Source organism: Acromyrmex echinatior, chromosome 10 (genome assembly GCF_024713525.1).
Source record: "Acromyrmex echinatior isolate Ae372 chromosome 10, ASM2471352v2, whole genome shotgun sequence".
Classification (NCBI taxonomy): domain Eukaryota; kingdom Metazoa; phylum Arthropoda; class Insecta; order Hymenoptera; family Formicidae; genus Acromyrmex; species Acromyrmex echinatior.
In genome coordinates this window covers 9,227,866-9,253,729 of record NC_141861.1, presented here as the reverse complement: position 1 = coordinate 9,253,729, position 25,864 = coordinate 9,227,866, and the positions used below count along the sequence as shown (strand labels likewise).

Sequence of the window (25,864 nt, the reverse complement as noted above, 5' to 3'; positions counted from 1 at the left end):
CCGAGTGTATATCGCCGATGTGACAGCCGTTATTGACAGAAAATGAGCGTCATTAGCCTGTCCGTTTGTACGTATTAAACGAATCAATTTGGCGTTACGACCGCGTTGCGTAACACCTGATAATATTACGATCGACGCGAATTAGTAACCAGCAAGATCGTTTTCGAGAGGGTGATCCTGTAAAAGCGCGATTCAACTCGATTCCCGATCGATAGAATGCCGCAGTGTCGTGATATAAAATCGCGAAACGATCTCGTAAAATGCGAGCATGAAGGGAGACCTTTACTCATGGTAAAATCTCTAGGAAAACCGCGTCAAACCGACGTGGTGACGGAAGAAGGGCAGACGAGGAAAGCGAGAGTGGTGAAGCCGTAAAAACACGTCAAGTACTGATCACGGAAACTAGACGATCGCCAGACGGCGACTACGACGTTCTAGATGACGTCGTAGCTGTCGATTTTTCGATTTTTTTTTTTTAAAAGCATACAAAGATATCCTAGGAGAGATCCTCGAAGAAATCTAGACATATACAGTGTTATTTATCGTCGTGTTTAAAATCGATTTTGACGAAACTTTCTTTTTAGCGAAATGTCAAATCGTCCAGTTTTTTAAAAATATTTTTTATATCCTTTTTGGAGATAAGCAATACTGCCTGTTATTCAATCCAAACTTCACTGTAAATAACACTATCTGACTTTTACCAATTCTGTAAACTCCATCATTTCTTTGACAGACTGAATAAATTGCTTGCAAGATCGCATTGAAATATTACATTATTTAACATCTATGATGCAAAGCACTGAACAAAATGTGAACAAAGTAAAAGTTGACTGGCGGACTTACTGAAAGATCACTCATAAACTATTCGAATTTTTGTTTTTTAACGGGAAAAATGTAAAATATGGAAATCAGACCTCTCGCCAGAAATTCCCGTTGAATTCTCACCCTCTACTCCCTTCCTTCGATTCCACGCGCGCGGACGTGGAAGACTCCAACTTTTAATTGACCCCAAACTCTTCGACACATTGTAACCTATGTCGAAAGTAAACGATGTAACAGAGTTCTAGTCGCGCTCCAACAAAATGTTTCTCGTCCCGCATTTGCACAACGTGCTTTGATTCCGCGCTGAGAATAAATGGCTCTAATTGAATCTCCGTTTATTCATGAATACTAAAGTTATACCACCGTGTAATATACGTAGAATATTCCGAAACTACTTTTCCCTCGGACAACAATTGCTATAATTTCGACTGAAAGTGTGATTGTCCCGGTTCTCTATTATTTTTAATTCTTCCATTCACAACCTCTGGATTTAGTAAAAACAAGATATTAACGCGTTACTATGATTGCATTCATTATGAGATGTTTCCACAGAGCAACGGCATTTTGAGGAAGCTTAAAGAATGAGATATCGCACAATTATATTACATACGCGTATATTTGACAGAAAATGCGCGAACTGATTTCTGTGCTTGTCTGTTTACGTAGAACAGTCGGATTTTTATCGACCTGTTTACGAGCCGATTCTACCCCTTCGAATACGAAATGCAATCCGTTTTCTCGTATGTGCGCTCGTACAAGAAGAAATAAGAGTTTGAGGGAGGAAAGCAGGTAGAGCGTTTGTTATTAAAAAAGAATAACCCGAGGAATAACCTTTTCCCCCGCATCCTCTTTACTTGCAGGATATTTTTATTACATTACGAAGTAACACGAGATGGGATACGGATTGCGGCGTAGGAAGTTGTGTCGTGTAAAATTATTACGAAAGTACCCTCGTCCCAATAAACATCCAAAAAAAAAACCTCCATTAACCTGTCAAAGGACGGAAGTTCAAGTAGCTTTTTATAATCCGGTTAAAATTAGCATAATCCGATTCTTCATTTTAATTCGGATAAAAATATTTCCTAATAATTAGAGAATATGATCAAAAGGGTACGAATTATGAGGTAAGTGAAAGTCGCGTGTTGCATTAACGTGTTTCTTCCATCGTTACGTCGGGTGAAACGTTCGGAACCGAGAATGAAGGAAGTGCCGTCTCGGATTTAGTTACCCGTGCAAGGTACTCAATGATCATTAAAGTCATTCACTGGTGGCGTTAAGATTTCAAGAGGTAAAGAAAGAGAAGTCTGGCGCAATCTTATCTCCTCTTAACGCCTCAATGACAATTCGCGATATTTTACGTTTAAAAAATTTACATGTACGTTTGTCTAGCTAAGAACGTCGTTTCAGAAGTCGCAATTCCAATAAATTATCAGCTATAAATTATCGACCTCTCCGCATTTTTTAGACGAAAAATGTTAAATTTATAATATAATAACGATAACTTACGCGATAATTTTTAATAGACTGAGAGAGGATTTCCTGTAATTAATACAGGAAATTAAAAACTTAAAAACGCAGACTTTTGTATAAAAATATTATAGAGAAATCAGGAGCGAATCTTAGAGGCAAATGAAATCGCGAAGCTTATATTAATGCCTAAGAGTCGATAAAATAAATTTCGAAATATCTGATCTTCACATGACGATGAAAATCCTCACATGAGAGTCACTTTTACGACCTCTCGAATTCGACTCGTCAAAAAATACATATTCGCCGGTCAAATAAATCATACGTGTGCACGTTGCGACACGTTCCATCTATGTTCCATCTCTGCGATGGCTGGTGTATCGCGACATATCTCCTGGAGGCTGCCGACGAGGAATTTCCAAACGAGCGACTCGCATTTACTTGACGAGCGAATACTATATAATGAGACGGGCGCAAGAGGGGGGCCTTGAGGCTCCATCGTCCCACACATCCTTCGTCTTCTTGAGACTTGTTCGCGGGGCCCGAAATTTCGGCGTCATGCGATCCGTACATTAACGAATAGTCGAGGATCTTTGCGCAATTGCCAGGCCGACGGCTAATTTTAGGGCCCATCTAACGTCGAGCCCGATGGGCACGGAGCGCGAAAAATGTTCCGCCGATGAAAGAGAAATTTGGATTTTGAAACACGCGATGTAATAATGATCGTGCACGCCGGCAGCGTTGAATCCGAGCAGCGTTTGCGGCCAAACAGCAAATTAATAGAAGATAAGAATAGGGAAAACAGAATTGGAGATGGAACAGACGTAATAAGACATCAGATGGAAGTACACAGATCATTTTAAAACATCAGAAAATATACGTAGAAATAAAAAGAGAGTAGTATATATCTAGAAGAGTCTTAGAAAAAGAATTTCTGTTTTAGACATTGTTAAGTAATAAGTAATAAAGTCATGTAGGACTAATAAATAAAGTAACAAGGACTAATGAAAAAAAAAAGAAGAAATATCGCAGTAATAAATTTTGTTTTAATCGCTCAATAAAAACAAAGTTTTTACGTTAACTGGACAGTGACGTAATAGTGGATGACGACGGATATCGTTGCAATAATATTTGTCGCGGAGGTATACGCGTCAAATTACAGGGCAATATCGAGGGAAATGTTGCAGGTGGTCGTGCAACTTTTTTTTCCTTTCCCCCTCTCATACAGGTTTGTGTTTCTCTATGGCATGAATCACTGACGAGAGCCCGTCGATCCTGACGAGAATGGAAGGGTAGCTTATCTCGTAAATGGCCAGCCTAGGCCAAGCACGCGTGCCATTGGCAGTGAAAAACATGTATTGAAACGTACGACTCCTTTTATAAACGAAACCACGATTGCTTAATCCTTTCTGACAAGGAGGAGGAGGAAGAGGCAAAAAAAGAAATGATGGATTTGATTTACCCGGATCGGATTATTATCGAAATTGATAAAAAGAAACTCAGCTTATGAGTTTGATGTTACATTTCCTTATACTAACAGTGTCATATACGGTTCATTTTAATTTTTATTTTATCTCAAAATGATTAAATTAAAATAGAATAAAGTCGAATAAAATAAAATAGGGATAGAATAGAATAAAATAATTTTACTATAAACTTATCCAATTGAATCGAAAAATTTATCCTTATAATATATTTGAAGCAGTCCGTTTCGCCCTCTTAATTCCTCTTTTCGATTGACTTCAGTTTAAAAATTAAAATAAGACATTGACTAGATGTGTGTTGATGGTCATATATCTAGTGACAAAGTCGCGGAGTGACCGCGGATACTTTTTAGATGACCCAATATATACATGAGAGATTTTTATCATCTTTTTACAGGACATACACAATATAAGTTTTTAATTTTTTTTTTAATTAAATAAAATAAAATCTATTCGTATGTCAATCTAAGTAAATCAAAGCTAAAAACGAATAATACGAACAAGATCATCTAGATTAAAAGTGAGAAAAATGAAATAAAATTATTTAAAAAAAAATTCTCTAAAAAAATTCTATGATACTTTTCAGACTTTACTTAGTCCTCTTCAGCCATAGAGAAACACTCATACACTTAATTATAGCGCATGGATAAAACACAATGGATTACACATCACATTCGAATGTCAAGGTTTTAAATGGCGTCTGCATATATAAAATTCTCTCAATAGGTCGCATATATTTCGATTCTTCCGACTGCTGTTGACACAACTGACTATGCTGTAAACAATATGTTGTTCTGAGGGCACTGCCCTGACGAAGGTAGTCGTCACTTGTCAGTCGTCAGGATAACATATTGTTAACAGCACAACTAATTTTATGTGAATCGTTACATTTTATTCATATAGATTTTCTTTCTCAACTTTTACCACATTTTCGTAATTTATGTACTTGAATTTGGATAAGAAATGTTATACAAGATTTTTAATTCTTGCGTACCATAAATGAGTTTCCCGTTAACAACCGAGGAATTCCTTGCTTTTAATGACGACAGAAACATCCGAATCAGAACGAATTATGGAAAAATCGAAATATATGCAACCTATTGAGAGAATTTTGTATATACGGACGCCATTTGAAATCTTGACATTCAACGTGTAATTATCCATGCGCTATAATTAGGTATATGGGTTAGTTTCTCTATAACTGAAGAGGATTAAGTAAAGTCCGAAACGTATCATAGAATTTTTTAAAATAAAGAACAATTTTAATTTACATCTTATTTTATGTGCTCGTTTTTACTCTAAATGACCTTATTTGTATTATTCGTTTTCAGCTTTTAATTTTTTTATATGACCTTTATGTGCAAAGTAGAGCACGTCATATTAATATAACACCACTATACATTACAAAAAAAAGCTGTTTATCTTTTTTTTGTTTTACAAGTCACGCATTTTGTAAATAAAAACACGTTCAAATCGCAAGAAAAAAAGGAAAATAATCGAGGAACTTGGACTAATCATCGCCAATAGGTGAAAAATAAAGATCTGAATGTAAAAAAAGATGTTCAGGAGTAGCTTACATATCCAGCACGGTCCGCTGATAAATTCAGGTTCGCGCGTGTTTTTTGCTCGGTGCAGTGCCCCTACTCTTTTTCTCTGACTTTTTCTTTCGCTCCTAATCGGCGATCTTACGTCACGCATGCAGTCACAACCGGTTCCCAGCCGATGGTTAGATCTTAGGAAGTGTTTGCATCTGATGCGAGGTCGCGACGCTAACAGATACCAAGATACGAAGCGGGATGGCGAAGTCTCGGCACCGGCGTGATCCCAATTTTTAACTGCCCACGATGATCCCAATTTTTCAGATAAACAACTCCTTGATCTCCATCTCGACTCACGATAATAATACACGAAGCGTCTCGGATGTTAATCATTTATATCTGCATATTCTTTGACTAATTTATAGTTGCATTTTCCAACGGATTTTTTTATTAAACGCCTTTTCCATCGTTTCGTCGTTTTCAACATTAAATATTTCAATAGTAAATCTAATTGCAAATCCAAATGAAATTAAATTCCCGAGATTACATAAAAAATTATTGATGTTATAAAAAATAATATTTAATTTATATATGAAACATTATTTTTTATATGTATTAATGTCACATCGTCGTATTTCTATGTCATTAAATGTATACGTAAAATAGCCTTAGAAGGCTAATGATTTATATAATGATAAATAGTAAAGTAAAAACGTCAATCCACGGATTGCGTGGAAGTATATGGGAAGGTAACGAGACATACGCAAGCATTAGAGACTCACCTTTCTGCAGCTGACCATGGTCCGCGTTCATTTTCGCCTGCAACAGAAAGTGCTGCGCTTCACCAAGTAGAATTAGCACGACGGCCGTGTATATGAAATAGACCACTAAAATATTTCGAAGTGGGTTGTCTCACCTCGTAACCTTGTTTCGCGCCCCGTCCGCCACCCCAGTAGTCGCTTTCCTTGTCGTGCGGGGCGCATTGCTGCAACACAGAAGAAAGTGTTGCTAATTAATTTCAGCAAATGCTTCCATCAACTTCCAACTGGCTAAATTTAATCGTTTATTAATTTACAAAGATGAAATCTACGAAATCTACGAAATGCGTACGTATGAAAATAGGAGGAGGAAGAGATGTAAAATGTATTATAAAATGAAAATTTTCATCTTCTAATAAACTTAATTAAATACAAATATATTTTGAGAATATGTTTGCCTTCTTCTTGACATTCCAATTTTGATTCTTTCATTAAACGTGACGTGCACCTAACACAATATCAAATAACGAGGAACAATTTCTCAACAAATTCTGGGGATGATAATACATTTGCGCCCTTATTTCTTTCGCCATAAATTATTCGACGTTTCGCTAATTACCAGAAACGTGCTTCCGCAAGATTAATCGTCCGCGCCACCTTGCAATGGTCCAATGGTGGCACGCATAGGGCGGCCACAAGAGCCATCGAAAGATGACCCCGTTTCCCTTCCCACGACCCTTCAAACCACATCCATCCCTCGGCATGACCTTCCGCATTTCGACGGAACTCGCACCAGATCGCGTACACCTTCCCGAGAATTCGGAATAGACCGAGCCTCGTAAACCTCGAAAGTTCGAACTACTTTCCTTTCGAGTTCTAAAATATATAAGACATACATTGTGTATCTTTCTCAGAGTTTTAATAGAAATAATATCTTCCCGTAACAAAATATCAATTTTCAATTATACCAAAGTATTCACTGTTACGTGATATAAAAGCAGCTCTCCCGTACATTGCGAAAACATGTTGTCCATACTCGGAGATCAATAAATGAGTGAGAAAATAATAAAATTTAAAGCATCGAAAATATTGCCATGTAAGTATATATCATATTCTATCGCATTCGCCGAATGGTAACAAATCAACGACAGATTGTTACTTCTCTTATAACTCACGATGTAATTTGTATACCCACATCTATTTTCTATTGTCACATAATTGAAATGTGTGTCTGATAATAATTATTAATACACTTGCGCTAGGAAGAATTTGAAAAAAATTTCATATCAACGAAAAATCCTGTATTCGTGGTGTACGATATCAGAAGAAATATTTATACGCTGAAACGTTTTTACGGCGGTCTCGTAAATATAGCCAGAGGTCAAGAAGTCGTACTGGATACAGACGACGATATGGACTGAATGGTGGTTCTGAAAAGGGGACAAAGATTGTGTATGCCCGTCCTTAAGAAGGGTCGATGGTAGCCCTTCGCGCTACAGGTGGCTCGTCAAACGATCTGATTCCGTCGGAACCCGCGTAAGCTTGCCGGGATAAGGTAAAGATACGCGTTCATGGATCAAGAATGGTGGACCGCCGATGATAAGTCGAGCAAGATCCTCGCGATCTCCACGAGGATCATGACGGACGACAAAAAAGGTGCTTACAAACATGTAGAGATTTTCGATCTACAGGGAATGTTCGTGTCCATTTAAAAGACGGGAAATCAGAGAAGCCGGGATGGGTGGAAGACGCATACGTTCGAAAGCAATCGACTTTTCCGGGAGAATAAGGAAAGACGGGGGGGGGGGAGACGTAGGGGTTGAGGTGCAAGGGGAAGATCTCGTTCCTGAAACCCAACCGTGTGTTACCAGATGGCATCATCTAAAAACGGTTATTCTAAAATCAGAATCTCCACCGGATGATATCAGGATAACGCATTTATATACCTAATGCATATAGAGAAAAAAATGTTTTAATAATTAATAAATATACCTGATAGTTTGTTTAACAATTTATTTAAATTCTAGAAATTAATTAATTCGTTGGACTTCATAATTATTATACTTTAACAATATATTTTATGTAATTATATGTACGTACAAAGAAAACGTAATTTTTGTTTCTTCTTTCATATGTAAATAGACTATATTATTTTAAAACAATTCTTACGTAAAAGAAAGGCAAAAATAAGAAGAAAAAAGTAGATTATAATCAATCATAAATAAGATATATTATAATCGTAACAAGTAATAACAAGTATTAAAGATATTTTTACGCTAAAGTAAATACATTCGTAAAATAAACGTCAAGATGTATATTTCCGCAGGGAAACATTCCGACACGCGAGAATATATAAAAGTCCGATTTTCCTTTAGAAGTAATTTAGAAAATGTCTTGTGTCGTGCGAAAATATGATTGTTCCTGCAGATATTGGAAATATCAAGAGCAGTGGATACACGTGATCAATCCAAATTGAATCCCGGTAGTTTTCCGTGTGTGGGTGTGCGCAACGCGGTTAAAATTCAGTTGGATAATTTCCATATCGGTATCAACGATACGTACTAAAGTGCTATGTCCGGCAGCGAACCAGCTCGCCGAGCCCTTACGTCCAACGCCCTACGTGCCCGACAGAGAGAAGAACGTGCCGGAGGCAGCTCTGGATTGGTAATCCAACCTACCACGGCTCGCTCGAAGGGAAGATATAGAGAAAGAAGAAAAAAAAAGACAAAAAAATACATTTTAGCTCGCATCCAGGCACTGCAGCCAGTTTCACCCCCCCCCCCTCCCCCTCCCACCCCGTTCTACACCACCCACTCACCCCCTTCCCACTTCTCGTGCACCCTCGGTCCTCCTTTACTTCCCACATCCACAAGCTCCCTCTCTTTACGCCCTTCTTTATCTCTCCGTCTCTTCCTCTCGCGCAGGCTGCGAGCGTACGTGTGTATGCGAGTACGTGGTCGAGCCGATGGTCGAGAAGAGCGTCCCGATAGAAAAAGGACGCCGACGCGCGGCGTCGGTAGGTGGTCGGGTAGCTGTGAAAAAAAAATCAAAAAGATAGGAGAGCCGCAGGGGTGGAAGGGGGAGGGGGAGGGGAAGAGGCAAAAGAGAGAGAGAGAGAGACAGAGGCGGGGGTGAAAGGTAGGGAAAAATGAAAGAGAGGTGAGAGGGAAGCGAGAGGTGGACGAATGAGAAGAGGAAAAGGGCGGAGGATAGACGAGACGAGAGGGAGAGAGAGACCGTATGCGTATGTGAGATGTGAGAGAGAGGGAGATGGAGCGGATGCTCGAGGCGATATTCCGATGGCGGGGGGAGGGGGGAGGAGGGAGGAGGGGGAGAGCGGCGCATGGGCAGCCGTCGGAGAAGGAGGGAGGGGGAGAAAAAAGGTGTAAAAAATGTCGGAGCCGAGGAAACGGGAGGAAAAAATCGGACCGTCTCTACGGAGGCGGCGGGGGTATGTAGAGAGGGACGAAAGGGAGGAAGATGGAATGGCGCGGGGGAGGAGGAGGAGGAAGGGGTTGAGAGAGCGAGAGAGAGTGAGAGAGAGAGGGAGAGAGAGAAAGAGTCGGTGGTAGTAGGTAAACGGAAGAAGGACGGTAGACAGGCATAAGGGAGAGGAAAAATCGGTGGGGACGGTGAAAGAAGCGGGAGAAAATCGAGAGCGCGCGAAAGACGAAGAGATAACAAGAGAAAGGGGACGTGGCGAGCGAGAGAAGGACAGACGAAGACGGAGAGAGTCGGGAAAGACGAGCGTGACGGCGCGGGGGAGGGGAAGAGAGGGTGAGTGTGTGGGGGGGGAGGGAGGGGGAAGAGAAGAAAAAGGGAACGTGGTTGAGAGACGAAGAAAGGGACAGATGGATAAAAGAGAGGGATGGGTGAGCGGCGAAGGCGCGCGGAGAAGAGGGTGGCAAAGCGGTACCGAAATGGAAAAGGGGAAAGAAAGAGAAAGAGAGCGGCCCACACCGTGCACATGCGTGACCGTCCGTCCGCGTACGAGGCGGCGGGTATTGATCAGCCAAAGAGCGCCACGACGCCGGGCGTCCTTTTGCGAGCCTTGCTTTTTTCGGCGCTGCACGGCGCGGCGCGGTGCGGCGCGGAGCGACGAGGGCGAGGGTGCACGGGAGTCGCGCACCGTTCGTAAGAGGAAGACGGCTAGAGAAGTCGATGGTTGAGGCGGCAGGAGAACGAGAAGGCGGTGGTGGAGGAGGCGGAGGAGGTGGCGCGGCGGTGGTAAAGGCGGGATGCAAGGAGTGCCACGACCTAGCCCAACAGACTAGCCCGGCATGACGTCACTCTTTTTCTTTGCTCGACGTCGCGTCGCGACGCGGTGTCGCGCAGGACAACGGAGAGAGAGAGAGAGAGAGAGAGAGAGGGAGAGAAGCTCGTTAAAAAAAATCTTAGGATAAAGGATCGTCCTTATCCCGTGGTCGTCCCGCACTTGTCCCGTGAAACCTCCATTTTTACCCAGAGTCACCCTCGCGGCTTTCGACGCGCGAAACATCAGAGGATGCATGGCGTGCGTGGTTTGTTTACCGCGGCCGCAAACAGCGGATGCACGTGGCACGTGAGGCGGGCCGTCGAGAGAGCGCGGCTCGGGATTACGATTCTTCACCGTTCGCGAATTACGTCCGTTTATCGTTCGGGAGGAGAGATAATAAGGGAAAAAGTAGGACAATATTCCCCCGCTCGTACTTTGCGAATTATTCGATTAAGATGAATGATTTATCACCGATTTTATGACACCGACAACAATCGGTTGCCACAATTCTCGCCTATTATGTAAATAAGATAGCCTCGTTTATTTCATAATGCGTTAAATGCAAATTATAGTACATTGTTACGTTCACCGAGAACTACAATATAACCGCGGCTTCTTGCTGTGTTGCCGGGTAGAAGGAATGGAACTGCTTAGTATCGATTTAATACAACCTTCCGTTCCAAACAAGCTGTAGTTGTCATTTAAATTATGCATATATAACTCATTTATTGGCCAAATATTGAACGTTTAAATGGCTGAAAGAATAGGTTTTTAAGAAGGTATAATGTCACAATGTACGAAAAGTAGAAAAACTTGATAAATAATCATTATTTCTATTCCCGTTATAATTCTCTTTTTCTTTTTTTGATGGTTTCACCATCACTGTAACAATTTGCGCAAATTAAAAATTGCCACAATACCTTTTCGGCATTCGGAAGAACAGAACTTGCTTATATATACAGAAATGCGCAGAAATGCTGCACGACCTATAAAAAGTTAGACCCCAAGTTCCTCGTAAGCTACGTAAGTGAGTATCTACATGTATTGGGCGCCGTTTCTACAAACGATTATTGCGCAAGTTGCATCATTGTGGTTTTGTAAGCTAATCCCCATGTATAATTAAACGTAAATGTGACGAATGACAATATTCGAGATGTTATATTGATGACGTTATATTGACGACGATATCACGCGGAGAAATTGAACTCTGGTGTTAAGAAACGGTCCGAATACTCTCGCCAAGTCTGGGAACCTGTCAGCCACAGAGTTCGATGACAGGGATGTCCTGGGGGCTTACGACCCCGTGAGTCCCAACGGACGCGAGACACCGAGAATCCAATGAGATACGCCGCGTCTGGGGGTGAAGGAACGAATGTCCGTCGTTCCGCGGTAACCCAACGAGAAGCTCGGATTTCCACTCTGATAGAGCGGGACTGGAGATCGTCTCGTCGATGAACGGTCGACGGTTACTCGGTCCGATAGGACGCTGACAGCTGGTAAAACTCGGCCGTTCAAGGGTTACGTGGCACACGTGGCACACGTGGCCCTAAAAGAAGAAGAGAGAGAAAGAGAGAGAGAGAGAGAGAAAACGACCATCTCGTACGTCAATAACAGCAATCCTTGAAATTACAAAATGCGAACGAATGCAAAGGAATAACCAGTTTGCTAGCTTCGTGTCTCAAAGAAAACGAGTATCAATCGTGATGAGTGTTTAAATACAATATATGGCAGTATTAGATGAATCGATACTTTGAGAAAAAATTCGCGAAATAAAGTTATATCTAATTAAAAGAAAAATTAAAAAAATTATGCAGATGTATCGTTGCAATTAGATATTTCAAATACCCGCGGAATACACAGGTTTATATACAGGTTTTGTATATAATGTTCTAAGAAGCTCAGAATAAAACTGTATTTTCTAATAAATGAATGTTGAGTTCATTAAAGCGAAAATATAATAGATGGTTTAACTGACGAGTTATTGAATATCAGAAATTTAGGACATTTGAAATTATAACAGAATGAATCGATGATAAACCTAATTTCATATGGATTTTCCTTGATAAATATAAAATGTAATGGATATTTTAATTTAATTATCTAATTAATCATGAAGCTGTTTAATTATTAAATTATTTAATGGTCTAAAATAATAAAAATTACAATTCTTAATGTTGCTTTAACTGTTTCTAATTGCAAAAGTAGATTGTGTATATATATATAATCAATAAAAATTAATTAATTTTTGTAAAAATTATTTTGTTTCTTCGACAGAAAGTGGGAAAGTTATTACAGGAAATATTCTCAGCTACGCTGAAAATATGCTCCGTCCTAAGTAAAGTATCTTCCTTCGCGCGACTTATCTCCGGTTAAAGACCCTCCGACGCCACTATTCATTTAAGAATATGCAAGACACACGTGTCTTCCCACAGAGTGTCAGTGGGACCATATCGCTTTCGTGGCTTTTTTTGTCCTTTAGGCCCAGAGCGGAACGCAAGGGTGGCCAACGAGGCACATGTGGTCCATGACTCTTGTTTCCCTCCTGCCCTCCCCTTGCACCTCATCCCTTGGACATGCGGGTGTTGAGAAGAGGGGGGGAGGGGGGAAGGGACACCGAGAGTGATAAAATTCAACAGTTGGCCCCAGATTGTTGGCATTTCTCGCTCTTCTCGCTCTTTATGCATCGCCTTTCTCTTCCATCGCTCAGCAAGCTACCGGGATACGCTGGTTTTGATAACCGATCGTCTGGAATTTTCGTGACTTCATTTGCCGACCTTTGACCCTTCTTCCAAATTCATGAAAATAAAACCGATCAGATAGATGTTGAAGATTTTTTAAATAAATCTTTTTTTAAAAAAAAAAGATAAAATATTAAAACAATTTATTTATATTTTTTTTTTATATTTCCAACGAGTGTCTTCATGTATAAATATAAGCAGCGATAATCATCATAATTGTGACTAATATTACTCAAACTTCATTCGTGCATTTTATGATCATTTTATGATCCGAAAACGCGATGTTTTTATCCTAAACATCAGTGGCGATAGAATATTAACATAATCAAGAGAGACATTTAGCTGAATTGAGAAAGAATATGATATATAAGACATCCTTGATATCTTCAAAGTTCATAAAATTTATGAACGACCCGAAATCCTTCGAAACGGACGAGGCTAGCTACGATATCATCATCGGCTGATAAGATCGCTGACCCAAATGGTGCGCGGAGACGAAGAAAGAGAGAGAGAGAGAGAGAGAGAGAGAGAGAGAGAGAGAGAGAAAGGAGCAGAACAGAGGCGGAGAGAAGAGATCTGACCCAGACGAGTTTTTCCGCCGGTTTCCCGGGGGTTTCCTATTTTTCCCGGTCGTAACGTCGAGCGGCGGGTCGGGTCTGCAGACAATTCGCAGTAAAATTTTTACAACCACCCCCGTCGATTCTGCCGCGACAGGGGTTGCGAGGAGCCGATAGGGGTGGGCAGGCGAAGGGAGGAGTGAGTGGGGAAAGTAGCCGTGCTCCAGACGCGCGGAATGGCCGCGGCATAGTCGCGGAAACCCATAAACCTATACGTCTGCCTGTCTACCTACCTACGACCTCCAATCTCCTACACCCCCAACCTCCACCTGTATCCACCTACCATCCCACTCAACCCCTTTTAACTTCTGCCACCGAATGCTGCCGCAGCGGAAAATATATCTCTCGTCGCTTCGACGTTTATTCCGTCATTTACCGTTACTTTTATCTCCATCTTATTATTCCCATCCCCCGCGTATATTTTTCAGATTTCATCGCCTCGATAGTTTGAAAGTCACACGTTTAATGAAAGAAGTGTAAGAACCAATAGGTAATAAAATGAATAAATAGGTATAAACTCGCGACATTGAGTAACTTCAATTTATACATATTAATATAATGTAAAAGAACATTGTATTATTTCCAAAAAGAATATACAATATATATATCTTTTATACCGTAGAACTTGAAAATGTATGCGTATGTGTAATTATGTGCTGTTAAAAATGTTTGAGATTAAATAATCAAGGATTTCTGTTTATAATTACGGATTATATATACTTTTTCTAAGTTTACAGATAATCGAAACATTATCAAAATTATGTTTCGTCAAGAAAAAAAATGTTTTTTTCTTTCTTCGTAAAACATGACAACTTCATATCTCGCGAACGACTTTAAACTCGTAACCTTTAACCCTACTGGCTTTTTTTCTCTTATAATGCTCATTACTATGTGACTTTCCTTTCGACTTAGTACAATCTAAGGGCAACACGTGGCGACCGGCTTCGTTCCAGAACGTTCTGTGCGCGCCTGAGAGAACACGGCGTTGGAATTTATACGCTCTCCCGTTTTATATACACAATACGGGCTTACATAAGAGAAGGATAGAATTACGTTACAGATGCACAGTACGATTCTGTCGTAATATTAATTATCATTAATGCTCCCAGCAGTAGCTCTTTTCTCCGTTAAAAATATCGTCGATTTTTCTTTACTTCTCATATTAATATTCCGATTGCTAACACACACCATGTTATTTTGTTTACGATCTAGCAGAAGAATTGGTATGTAGATGCGATGTATAATAAATGCCAAAATAATCTCTTCGTATTCTAAGCCGCAAAATGACATATTGTTTCTAACACGAAGCCATCAATCGTAAAAAAAATTAATGCGAAGATTACATAACGTTACATAAAAGTACGAAAAAAAGTATTTACATGAATAAATAATGATAATGAATGACGAAGCTTAAATTTGAATTGTCTGCTTTCATATCAAAGACACGTGCAACCAATTTGACTAACAGAAACAAAAAGGAAAACAGCGGAAGAGGAATTAAAAAGTGTAGTGCATTAACACATTAAGTCAAGAAAAACTTTTATGTGGACAAAAATGTTCGCAAAAAGAGGTGCAATTCATTATTTTATACCTTTATTAATATTATATAGAATTCGAAAGTAGTATATATATATATATATTACAAAAATTACGAATCAATTCGTGATTATTCGATTAAAAGAATCATTGTCCTGGAAATTGTTCCTCGGAAACATCGAAAGAAATGTTGCATCCAGCACAAAAAGCTTCCATGAGGTCGGTGCAGAAAGCTCGTTTCGCGGAGAAGGACCGGCGCGGCGAGAATGATTTGAAAGAGCCTTACGGCTGTTCTCCCTTTTTCGGTGTTAACCATCGGGTCGTACTTCGAGGACGAGGGGTGGCTAGCGGAAGCACTTTCGGATATGGTGCGGAGGCGCGCGCGAGAAAGGAGTACGAGTTGCACTTTTCCGTGCAGTAAAAACGACAGACTTCTCCAGAGGGCGAACTTCTCGCTGAGGAATATTCCCTCGCTGAAAGAATCATCGTTCCGGCGCGATACAGCTCGATGCGATCGATACATTTCTCGCGAGCGAGGCCCGTGCGATGAAAAATTGCCATTTTTCCCAGGGTTGCCGGAAAAATGTCTGCCTACTCGACTAACAGTTCGCGACAATGCTCAAATTGCAATTTCAACGGCTCTTTCACCTTGCGTAACTCTATTCGACGCGTTACGCATATCAATTGCAAACGTAGATTATTCGTGAAACTTGTGAAACGAATTATCATTAACGAGCTTATGAAAAAAATAGCCGCGCGTGTTTTAGGCGAGATTTTTTTTTAGCGTTTCAAGGAAAGTTCCTTTCGCTTGTACTAACAACGCAATTTCCGTTTGTGGGAAATCAGAAAAAAAATTGCAATTAACGCTAAAAGGTCCCAGGATACTTGAACGCTCTCGGAAATTCTGCGAACCGTGGAAACACTCGGTGGTTTTCAAAAAGACCACGTGACTCCCTTTAGGTCCAACTTTGCGTTTGACCGAATTTTCCGGTTTGCATAAAGGACGAACATTCGCGCATGTCGACATTACGTTGCACCCTTAAGCGTAATTTCAAAAACTTGATTTCAAAAAGCGCTACGACTATATATTTTTATTAACGCTAATCTTGATTCTAAAAGGGCAATTAACACGCTCAGAGAACATAGCCAAGTAAATACGGTATTTACTGTAACTTGCAAGAAACAATAAAAAACTGTTAATGTAATATATGAAAGATTAGTAATTATATTAGTAACTGTGTTATACCTTGTTTGTAAAATGTATACTTGATTCAATATTATTATAAAAAAAAATGGCGATATCTGAATAATAAGAACGTACATTTATCGCTGAGAGACTTCATCGATAAAAATATGTCCCGCGGAATTTGTTGCGCCAACCAAAATACCCAGTTTCGATTGCGATGGCGATAAAAAATGCATTCGTGAGAGAATTCCAGGATAGAATGAAATTCCACTTCTCGGCGAAATATAGTCGATCGCTTTTCGACCGATCGTTCTTGACTGCGGCCACGGGATCTGATAGCATCTTGAATGAAAATACGTTGAGAAACGAGTCGCGTAGGTGAAGACGCGTCGAAATGAAATTCCTGAAGGGTCGATCTCTCTTTCTCTCTCTCACTCACTTACTCACTCTCTTTCTTTCTTTACAGCCACCCCTATTCACGGTAACCCTTTGCCCCAGTTTCCTCATCTATTCACGCGGATTAAAGTCGCGAAAAGGGATGAGAAACGGTAATGGATAAGATGCCACAATAGGACTGACACAAGAAAACAGAATTTTGTTTTTCGTTTTTTCTCAAGATGTATTGCAAAGATCAATTTTTATATATATACGTATATATATGTATTTCAATATCTAAAAATACTATTAACAATAATAATATATTTTCAGATATTCAGTTGTAAGCAAAGGCAATAACATGTTTCACCATATTTTGTTATTTACTATTTATTGTATCTTGTTAAAATTAATATATAAAAACAATGAAATATATTAAATCATAATAAAAATTTGTTACAATCAGAACACATATTTTTGGTTTGGAATCAATTTCAATGAAAATTCCCCTCGATAAAGATGTATCGCCATCTAAAACGAAGTGTCTGGAGGGGATGAAACAGGCAATCGGCATTACGACCCTCTATTGGCACAGTAGGGCAAGGCAACCCTTCGTTTCTCAAAGTCAATGGTGCGTAAGTTACAAAATCCTTGTGGTTTCATTGAGAAGCATTCTCAATGGATCGAGAATTGTTTGCAAGTTGCTGGATTAAATCGTTATTACCAAATTTTCATTACAAGAGATTAATTAAAAAATAAATAAATACATTAAAATATGCAATCTTATTTTAAGAGTTAATTTATTGTTGAATTTTAATTTTATATATTGAAAGTATTACTTTTGTTAGTTTAGACATTCAAAAATCAACTGATATTTATTATTATAATTTTTAAATTGTACTAATTGTAAGTATAATATTACTATACAGTAAACGTGATAAGTCAAATATTTGGTTTTACCAATTGTTATTTATTATGTAATAAAAAATAAACATTACATTTGCAACCGTAAGTTATGAATTTATCAGAACTATAATCTTTCAAACAATCGATCAATGAAATTGTCGCATGTTACGAATGGTTGCTTTAGATTCGGGAGATTGAAAGAAAAGGGACCGCAAGCAACCCTATAAGGTTAAAAGTCTCTTTTACGAGAGCTGCGGAGAACAACCCTTTGGCCTACTTCTCAAGGTCCATGGTACATGAGTTAAGGGACCGGCTGGTGTCTCTCGAGCTTTACGGAGCGAGAGCTACACGAGAGCGACAGAGAGCGACAGAGAGCGACGGGAGAGGGGCTGGGAAGGCGGCGAAGGAGGTAAAGGAGGCGAAAGCGGAGCGAGGCGGGCCGGTCGGGGGTGAGTAGGTCAAACTTTACGGTCCTGGCGTCTAGACGTCGTTGCGCCCCGTGCGCGGCAGTAAAACCGTTTTAAGGGGCTGTTTTACCAGCGCACTCAGCGCGCGACCTGCTCGATGGGGGGAGGAATAGCGGAGACGCTAAACCATCCCTCCCCCCCGTCGATCTCCTCTCAACCCCTCCCGACCCGCGAGTTGCCTTTATCCGTCTACGCGCCTCTCCGCTTCTCTCGTACCCCCTTCTTCCCTTCCCTGCCGCCCACTCGACGGTGCATTCCCTGCATCCAGACGGGGGGAGGATGTGCAGCCACCGGAGGGTAACGGAGAGGAAGTAAAATTGCGACGAGCGCGAGGGATCGTCTATGGAAATCTCGCTCTCACATAGGGACGGACAGGATGGAAAAAGTTGGTTCTCAAATTTCTTGGCGTAATGTCGTAATGTCGCGACGCATACGTGACCGCATCGTGACGAGTATTTTCCCACAAAAAATTATGAATTCTCCAACGACAAAATTTTCTCAGTGTTAAACATGATAATTATTTTTAAAAAATTTTAAGACTATTCAATCTCTGACTACTTAAACCTGTATCAATAATAATAAAAATATAGCTTATTCAATAATAATAAAAATGGAACTGACATACTGTATGTCAGAATATATTTAAAAAATCTCTTCTCTTTCCGACCTCTCTGCAATTTTGCATATTGCATTTACATGAAGACTACTATCAAATATCCAAAAATCTCTGCTTTCTACTATTTTAAACATTACTGAAAATTTTAATCAAAAATATATGGATTATATATATGACAGATGAAAAAAAATGTATGCGTTCAAGGAATAAAGATTTGCACGACTGTTGCGAATACCATAGATAGAAAAGTCCAACGAATGTAACGATCGCACGGAGCAACTAACTTGTTCTTAAGTTACTAACCCTGACTGTTGTCAAAAATGTACGATATGCTCTGCTTGGCGAACCTAAGACGCGCGAGGATATCTCGAGAGGATCCTTCCTGTTCAGGAGGAAGCACTTGATGTTAGGCGACGCGATGCGGCGCAACGCCTTATTCACAAGACGAGAAGTAAGCGCGCGTAACAAAAACGACATCGAGCAAAGAAGGAAGAAGAGGAGAAGAAGTAGGAGAAGAGGAGGAGAAAGAGGAGTCACAGCGTCGGAATACAGACGGACGTTTGTCTCGTGAATTTCTCACGGAGAGAGGGAGAGAGGGAGAGAGAGAGAGAGAGAGAGAGAGAGGAGCGGCGGATTGGGGTACCCTTGAACAGGCCCTCCAGGAGAACGGTGGCGGCTGATGAAGCCCATAGCGAACAAGATCGGGGACTTCTAATGGCCGCGATGACGTCCATACGATCCTCTACTCTATTCTCGATAACTACGACACAAGTGGCTACTCGATTCCGACGTCGAGGGTGTCCTCGAAACGCTAAATATTTCTCGTACTGATTGTGAGCTTCCGAAATGATACGCTTGACACGAGCCGCATAGATGAACATGTCTATGAATCTCGTCTTGTTTTTCTAACAAGAGTACACGTTAAAATATAACGTGTACGTATAAATATAAAATATATAAGATTTATAAGAGAAAATATGATGAAGAGAGCTTTCGCTTTATGAAGAGAGCTGGCGCTTCAAGATTTTTAGCTTCAGCATGTGAAACCTTTGAATTTTTCGTGCATCAAGAACGGCAATGCGGGATATCTCCTTTCTAGAGATATAATTCATTTAACGATCTCTCTACGGTCTTTTTCGTATTGCTATACAAATTCCATACGCATCCGCCGTATCGTGAGCAACAACGAACCCCGTTATTATATTTACAATTTTTTATTCATTCTCCCTTCGACGAGCATGCCGCGTTACGAGAATTAATTGTAGGCCGAACGAGACGCGCGCTCATCAAAGTACACGCGCGTGTATATAGATATGCGTACATATAGATATGCGCGCCACCGACCTAACGAGAAATTATTTTCAGCATTGCGAAATTCAATAGGGGATTCAACATGTTCCGGTTCAAAGTGTGGTGCTTTGATTTATCAACGCGAAGATACCATAAGATCAAAACTCACCGAGAGTAATTCCGAAAGTTGAAGACTCATAGTAGAAATTTTTCGTTCTCGTCGAGCCGTGAACGCGCAATTATTCTTATTATTTAACATGCAACACGCAACCGTTGTATGTTAATAATAATAATAATCTTAATTGTGTTTCAATCTATTCTTCTACGAATTCTACATGCTGCTTCTTCACGTTATTAAATAACGGGAGTCGGAATAAACGCGAGACCGTCGCTTCCGCAATCGAGACTCGAATAGCCTATAATGACGCATGGTATAGCCAGACCGAATCTCAAGACCGAGCTACAAGATCGCGTACGTCGATTGATTCGCGCTTTTTATTTCCGCATGCGATGGCGAAAGGCGGCCGATCTTATTCGCTGATCTTTGCTGCAGGCAGGTGTCGGCTGGACGAGGAGAATGTGGCACCTGCTGCCACAAAGTGCGGCATAAAATGATACGCGCGAACTCGTGAATCCATTCGCAAAGACGGCTGTCGGATTTAGCAGATTCGCTCGGCAAGCTGATAATCGAATGGTCGAACGGTCGTCGAAACGAGACGCGAGTGCTTTAATACGCCGCTGATTTATGCTGAGGCAACACAGTGGTTCATATAACGCGTCGGTTAAATCTTCGATTCCCGTAAAATCTCATTAGTTTTTGATACGATAACGTGATCATCGAGTGGCCTTTCCTCGGTGCTCGAAGCCTGAATTAACTCTGAAATGTTATCGAGGACATTGATGCAGTTTTAATCGCCATTCAACGCGCCAGAGAGCTCCGTTTTCGGAATTATTTTAAATGTGATTTATATAAACGAAATAATACGTCCTACTTTACCTCTATTTTTGCAAATCTTTATTTAAGTCTTATATATAAACTAACAATACAAAATAACAAAATAATACGATAATAAAATAACAATAGCAATAATAGATATAAATTTCTTATTTTTTCGTATTTTTGTGTTGTATAAATTATATTATTTATTAATAAATTGAAATAATTTTTAATCAACAGTAAACGATCATTAATTTTTTACTAAGGAAACTATGTATATGTCACAAATTGTCCAAGTAATTCGCGTTAAATCTATTTATAATACAGTATTATTTAATTGATAGCGCATTTGCGCATTTTTATCCATTTTGCAACACACGATGATATTACGATAGAATACACACGATCATCAAATGAGCCATCGATCTTGATTGCAGGTATGAAAAAGATGGCTGGATTGCTTCGCAAATCGTCACCCAATTTTCACGGAGAAAAACGGTCCTCGGCTTGTTACTCGCGCTGATTGATCGATGATCATTGAATCTGTATTAGAAACGTCGCAGAAGGATTATCTCGGGAGTCAGGTAGCCGGAATGGTTTTTATCCGTGTCATCGGCCCAACTTCAAAACTTTTCATCCGTGTCATCGGGACAACTTTTCGTATTACGGATTGAATTATAGAAGTTTGAGCTGCGAAAATGTGTGTAGCATATACATATATATATATATATATATATATATATATAAATAAAATATTGAGAATTCCAACGTGAGATACTTCTATATACAATCGGCTGTATTAGTTTGACGTCATCATATATTAACGCCGCTTTCATCGAAAGATAGCGATCAATCACAAGTATCCGAAGCTTCAAAAATGCATGTTACTCTTCCGCACGTTCTTTCTCTTCTTCGGAACTATCGAGATCTACTTTCCCGGTCCTTTTTTTTTTTTTGTTATACAAGAAGTCACGGAAATGACGGTAATAGTTCGCGCAGTGCCATAAACTTTTAACGGAAGATAAGAGGAGCGCAGTCCTGTTTGTTATTATTCGGAGGAGACGTTTTTACGACTTACGCGAATGTCTTTCTGTAAATATTAGGAGGAAGCGTTTCGCTATTGTACGTTTCTTCAAAGTGCAGCCCCGGGTTCTGCGATGTGCGGCGCTTCCTTTTTCTCACTTTTCTTCCTGACCCCTCCCTCCCCCCTCTGACTCCTCTCCGGTGCCGCTACCCCTTCGGTAGAGCGCCCCCTGGTCGCCTCCCCCTGCCCGCCTGCCCTTTCCCCATTCTGCCGCTGCTCCTTTTTCCGGGTCGAATATCGATCCTGATATTTCTCCTTGGTTTTTTTCTTCCTTCGTACGCTCGTCATTTCCAGGCGTTCGTTCTTCCCTTTTCACCATGTAGCCAGAAGAAGTTATATTCTACGATCTTTGGAATAAAATATTATCTTTTGTTCAAGTTGGCTCGCCCTCTTGCGCAATTTTTTTCTATCCTTCTAATATTATTGTAACAAACGTCAAATAAAGCTTCAAAAATTACATTTTAATAAATTATAATGATACGTTAATTTATCTATTTTATTTTCTTACATCAATTTATCCACGTACCGTTCCTAGTATTTTTATTTTAAAACGCACAAATAAAATATTTCACTATTTCCGCATTGTGATCATTGTTATTATGGTTTCATACACAATGTATACACCATATTACAAGATTTATCAACGAACGTTACAATGTTATTTCTGCCTTTTATATTGTTTATATATATTGTTGCTTTTTTCCTTAGTGATAAAAAGTGGCTCTTTTTAGCCTAATTTTATTCGTGATATTTTCTGATGCAGCGTTTTAAAAATTTTATTTCGATTAACTCTCTCTCTCTCTCTCTCTCTCTCTCTCTCTCTCTCTCTCTCTCTTTAATTGCTTTTTCAAACGCGGATTAAAAATACGAAATGATGGCAGTCAATTTTCATAACCGTGCTTTAAATAGTCTAAATACATATAAATACATTTGGCGAAAGGAGAGTTTAAATATTTGCGACGATCTTCATAACTCCATACGACAGGAAGAAAGACATTTAAAGATTTCTTGCAAGATATGAAAATTATACGGATCAAATAATTCGCATATTCAATGACGCGTTAGCCGATACAGCGAAATAATTTTCCAGCGATATTGCATATTCGATCTTACGCGGAATCGGCTAATGCTTAATATTGATATAATCCGTGAAAATAATGGATTCATCCGTCTAGACGAACGGCGAATATCTCCATAATATTTTCCAGGCAAGTATTGAAAATCTCATTTTATCGTCAGCATACTGTCGTTCCTCAAAGCCCCCGGCTCGCCTTCCTCGATTTCTTCCTTTTTCCACCTTCGTTCTTTCCCGCCCTTCTTTTTTCCGCAGTTCAATATCGATCCCGGACTGTTTTTCCTTTTTTTTCTATTTCTACGAGTGCCGCCCTTTTTCCCACCCTTTCCCGCTTTCATCGGACGAAGAACGAACCCGCGACTTCCTCTACTCTCTGCGTGCGGTCGGTACTTTATAAAAATATTCTCGATTGCTCTGCAGTATCGAAGGAATCGCCCGAGCACTGGTCCTCCGCTGGATAAAATGACGTTATTGAAGGCGATGATCTTAGGCTAAGAGCTGCACTTGAAGCTTGTATTCTCGAGGACAACACTTGACGGCAGAAATCCCGGATGCGCACAACTGAGAACCATTGCCCTTAATTCTGCAGCCTCTGAGAGCTTTGACGCCAATTGAAACTTTGAAGAATAAACAACTTTCAAGGAAAGACGCAACTTTACACATCATATACATACCTTGATACAGAAATAATGTGCGTTCTCTCCCCTTTCCTTGCCTCTCTTTCTTTCCATAATAAATAACGATTCACATTCAGTCATTTCCTCTCTTTTTCTTCTTATTACATTTTATATATAATATAATAAATATATTTTTTTAAGCAAAGAATCTAGATTCTTCTCTCTCTCTCTCTCTCTCTCTCTCTCTCTCTCTCTCTCTCTCTCTCGCTCTCGCTCTATTTCTAATCATCAATCAAAGATGCAAAAATAAAACCTGGTGACCCTAGTTGACCTGTTTACTGGCAAGAGCAAGCCAAATCGCATTGATTCTGTTAACTGGAGATTGAGGATAAATTTAATGCAATATTTATTTTATTCCTTTTTTAACGACGTTATCTACGAATCGGTATTTTCGAACGCATTTAAAAGACTATTAATGTCAATTCGTATATATTCCTAGATACAAAATTGATTTGATTGCAATGAAAATTTGTTCAATGGAAAATTGTTGATTTTATAATTTGAATAGATAAAGAATAATAATTAATGATTAATATTTTATAAGTAAATCTTTGAGTTAGCTGTACAATGTGTCTCATAAAAAAATACGTACTGACTGTTTTTTCATTCTCTCGTTTTTTCTACGGCTTAGATTTTTCACCAGCACAATTTCTTTTAAAATTCGTCAAATATGAAAAAAGATGGCGACAACATTGATAGCTGCAGTTCCTGAAGCTCAATATTTCTTCAAAAAATTGTTCTTTCTTTCCTTGCTCCGTATCTTTCTTTCCTTTCTGTTACTCCGTTCTGCCAGGTCAAATATCGATTCTGATATTTCTACTCGATCTTTTATCCTTCAGTTCCAAATATCTGGACGACTGACGACTTTTGTAACATTTTTCGCTGTTCTTTCTGTTTGTTAACCCTTTTGAGATGATTGTGATGCATAAATCATAAAAGCGTGCGATTTTATAATGCTCGTTTTTAAGAATTTATAGACAATTAATAATAAATGATGTGTAAAACTGAAAAATAAATGATAGGTAAAACTGTGGTCGAAATTTGTGATCGAATTTTTTGGATGCATCCGATACATAATTGAAACTTTTTTGAGAATCTCTCGCAGTAGTTAAAAATTTTTTTCTCGCAAAATGTAATCGTGGTAAGAAGTGCTTGAAACTTTAATCGAGCGACTTTGGATTGTTGTCTTTAATTATAATTTCTCTCAATATATATATTTGCTGTAGTAATTAACACAAACATTTTCTTTATTGACATTCGAATTTAATCAAACTTTTATCTAATTAAACAATGCTTTTATTTTTGTCGTTACTTTTACTTCGAATTTTTTTATACAAATATTCCACAATTATAAATATGTAATATGTATAAAATATGCTATAAATGTCGCATTATCTTTCAATGACAAATTTTGTATTAATCAAATTAACTTTTCATTAGCAAAAATTTTACTATCCATTTAAATATTATATTTAACTTGGAAATTAGAATATTCATGTCTGTCTCTTCTCCTTGACAATATCAAACTTCAAAAATGCAAGTAGACAATGACATCATCTTTAGTGATTGATATGATATTAAACTTTTTAACTTAATAAACTTTTTAACACATATTTAATTCATAGTTTAATTGCCGAGATACTTTATATTGATAATTGAGCCATCCCGACAGGGGAATTAAATATTTTCTAAGAAAAGTTCACTTTAATTTTATAAAAGTTATAAATTCAATTTTGCATACAAAAAGAATTTGACCTGGCTCGACTTCGCAATTGAAAATTGTCGCATGAACGATTTCCCAGGACATAATATTTTTTTAAACATCACGATCAAGATCGAACGTAAACGCGATGGTGTCTGCTAGTCGTCATTAAAAAACACGTGGCCCTTTGAAAACACTGGCCCCTCTGTTCCTTCGCGGCGCCCTTTGCTCCGCGCGTTACTTTTGAAGAGACGACGATGCGCGACGTATTAATTGCCTCCTTTTAATATCCCATGCCGTCGTATGAGCCATTCATCTCAGATACGCAATACGG

General features: G+C 39.3%; 1 protein-coding gene across 2 annotated transcripts in view; it reads right to left on the bottom strand.

Moving 5' to 3' along the window:
- Positions 1-25,864, bottom strand: part of LOC105150316 (zinc finger protein rotund) — a 165,639-nt gene that overhangs the window by 73,971 nt on the left and 65,804 nt on the right. For both annotated transcript variants that reach the window (XM_011063321.2, XM_087410735.1), the window contains exons 3-4: positions 6,228-6,296; positions 6,094-6,145 (exon numbers count right to left, since the gene is read on the bottom strand). In XM_011063321.2, coding sequence (XP_011061623.1) covers positions 6,094-6,145; positions 6,228-6,296 — 121 coding nt within the window. The remainder of the gene's footprint in view (positions 1-6,093; positions 6,146-6,227; positions 6,297-25,864) is intronic.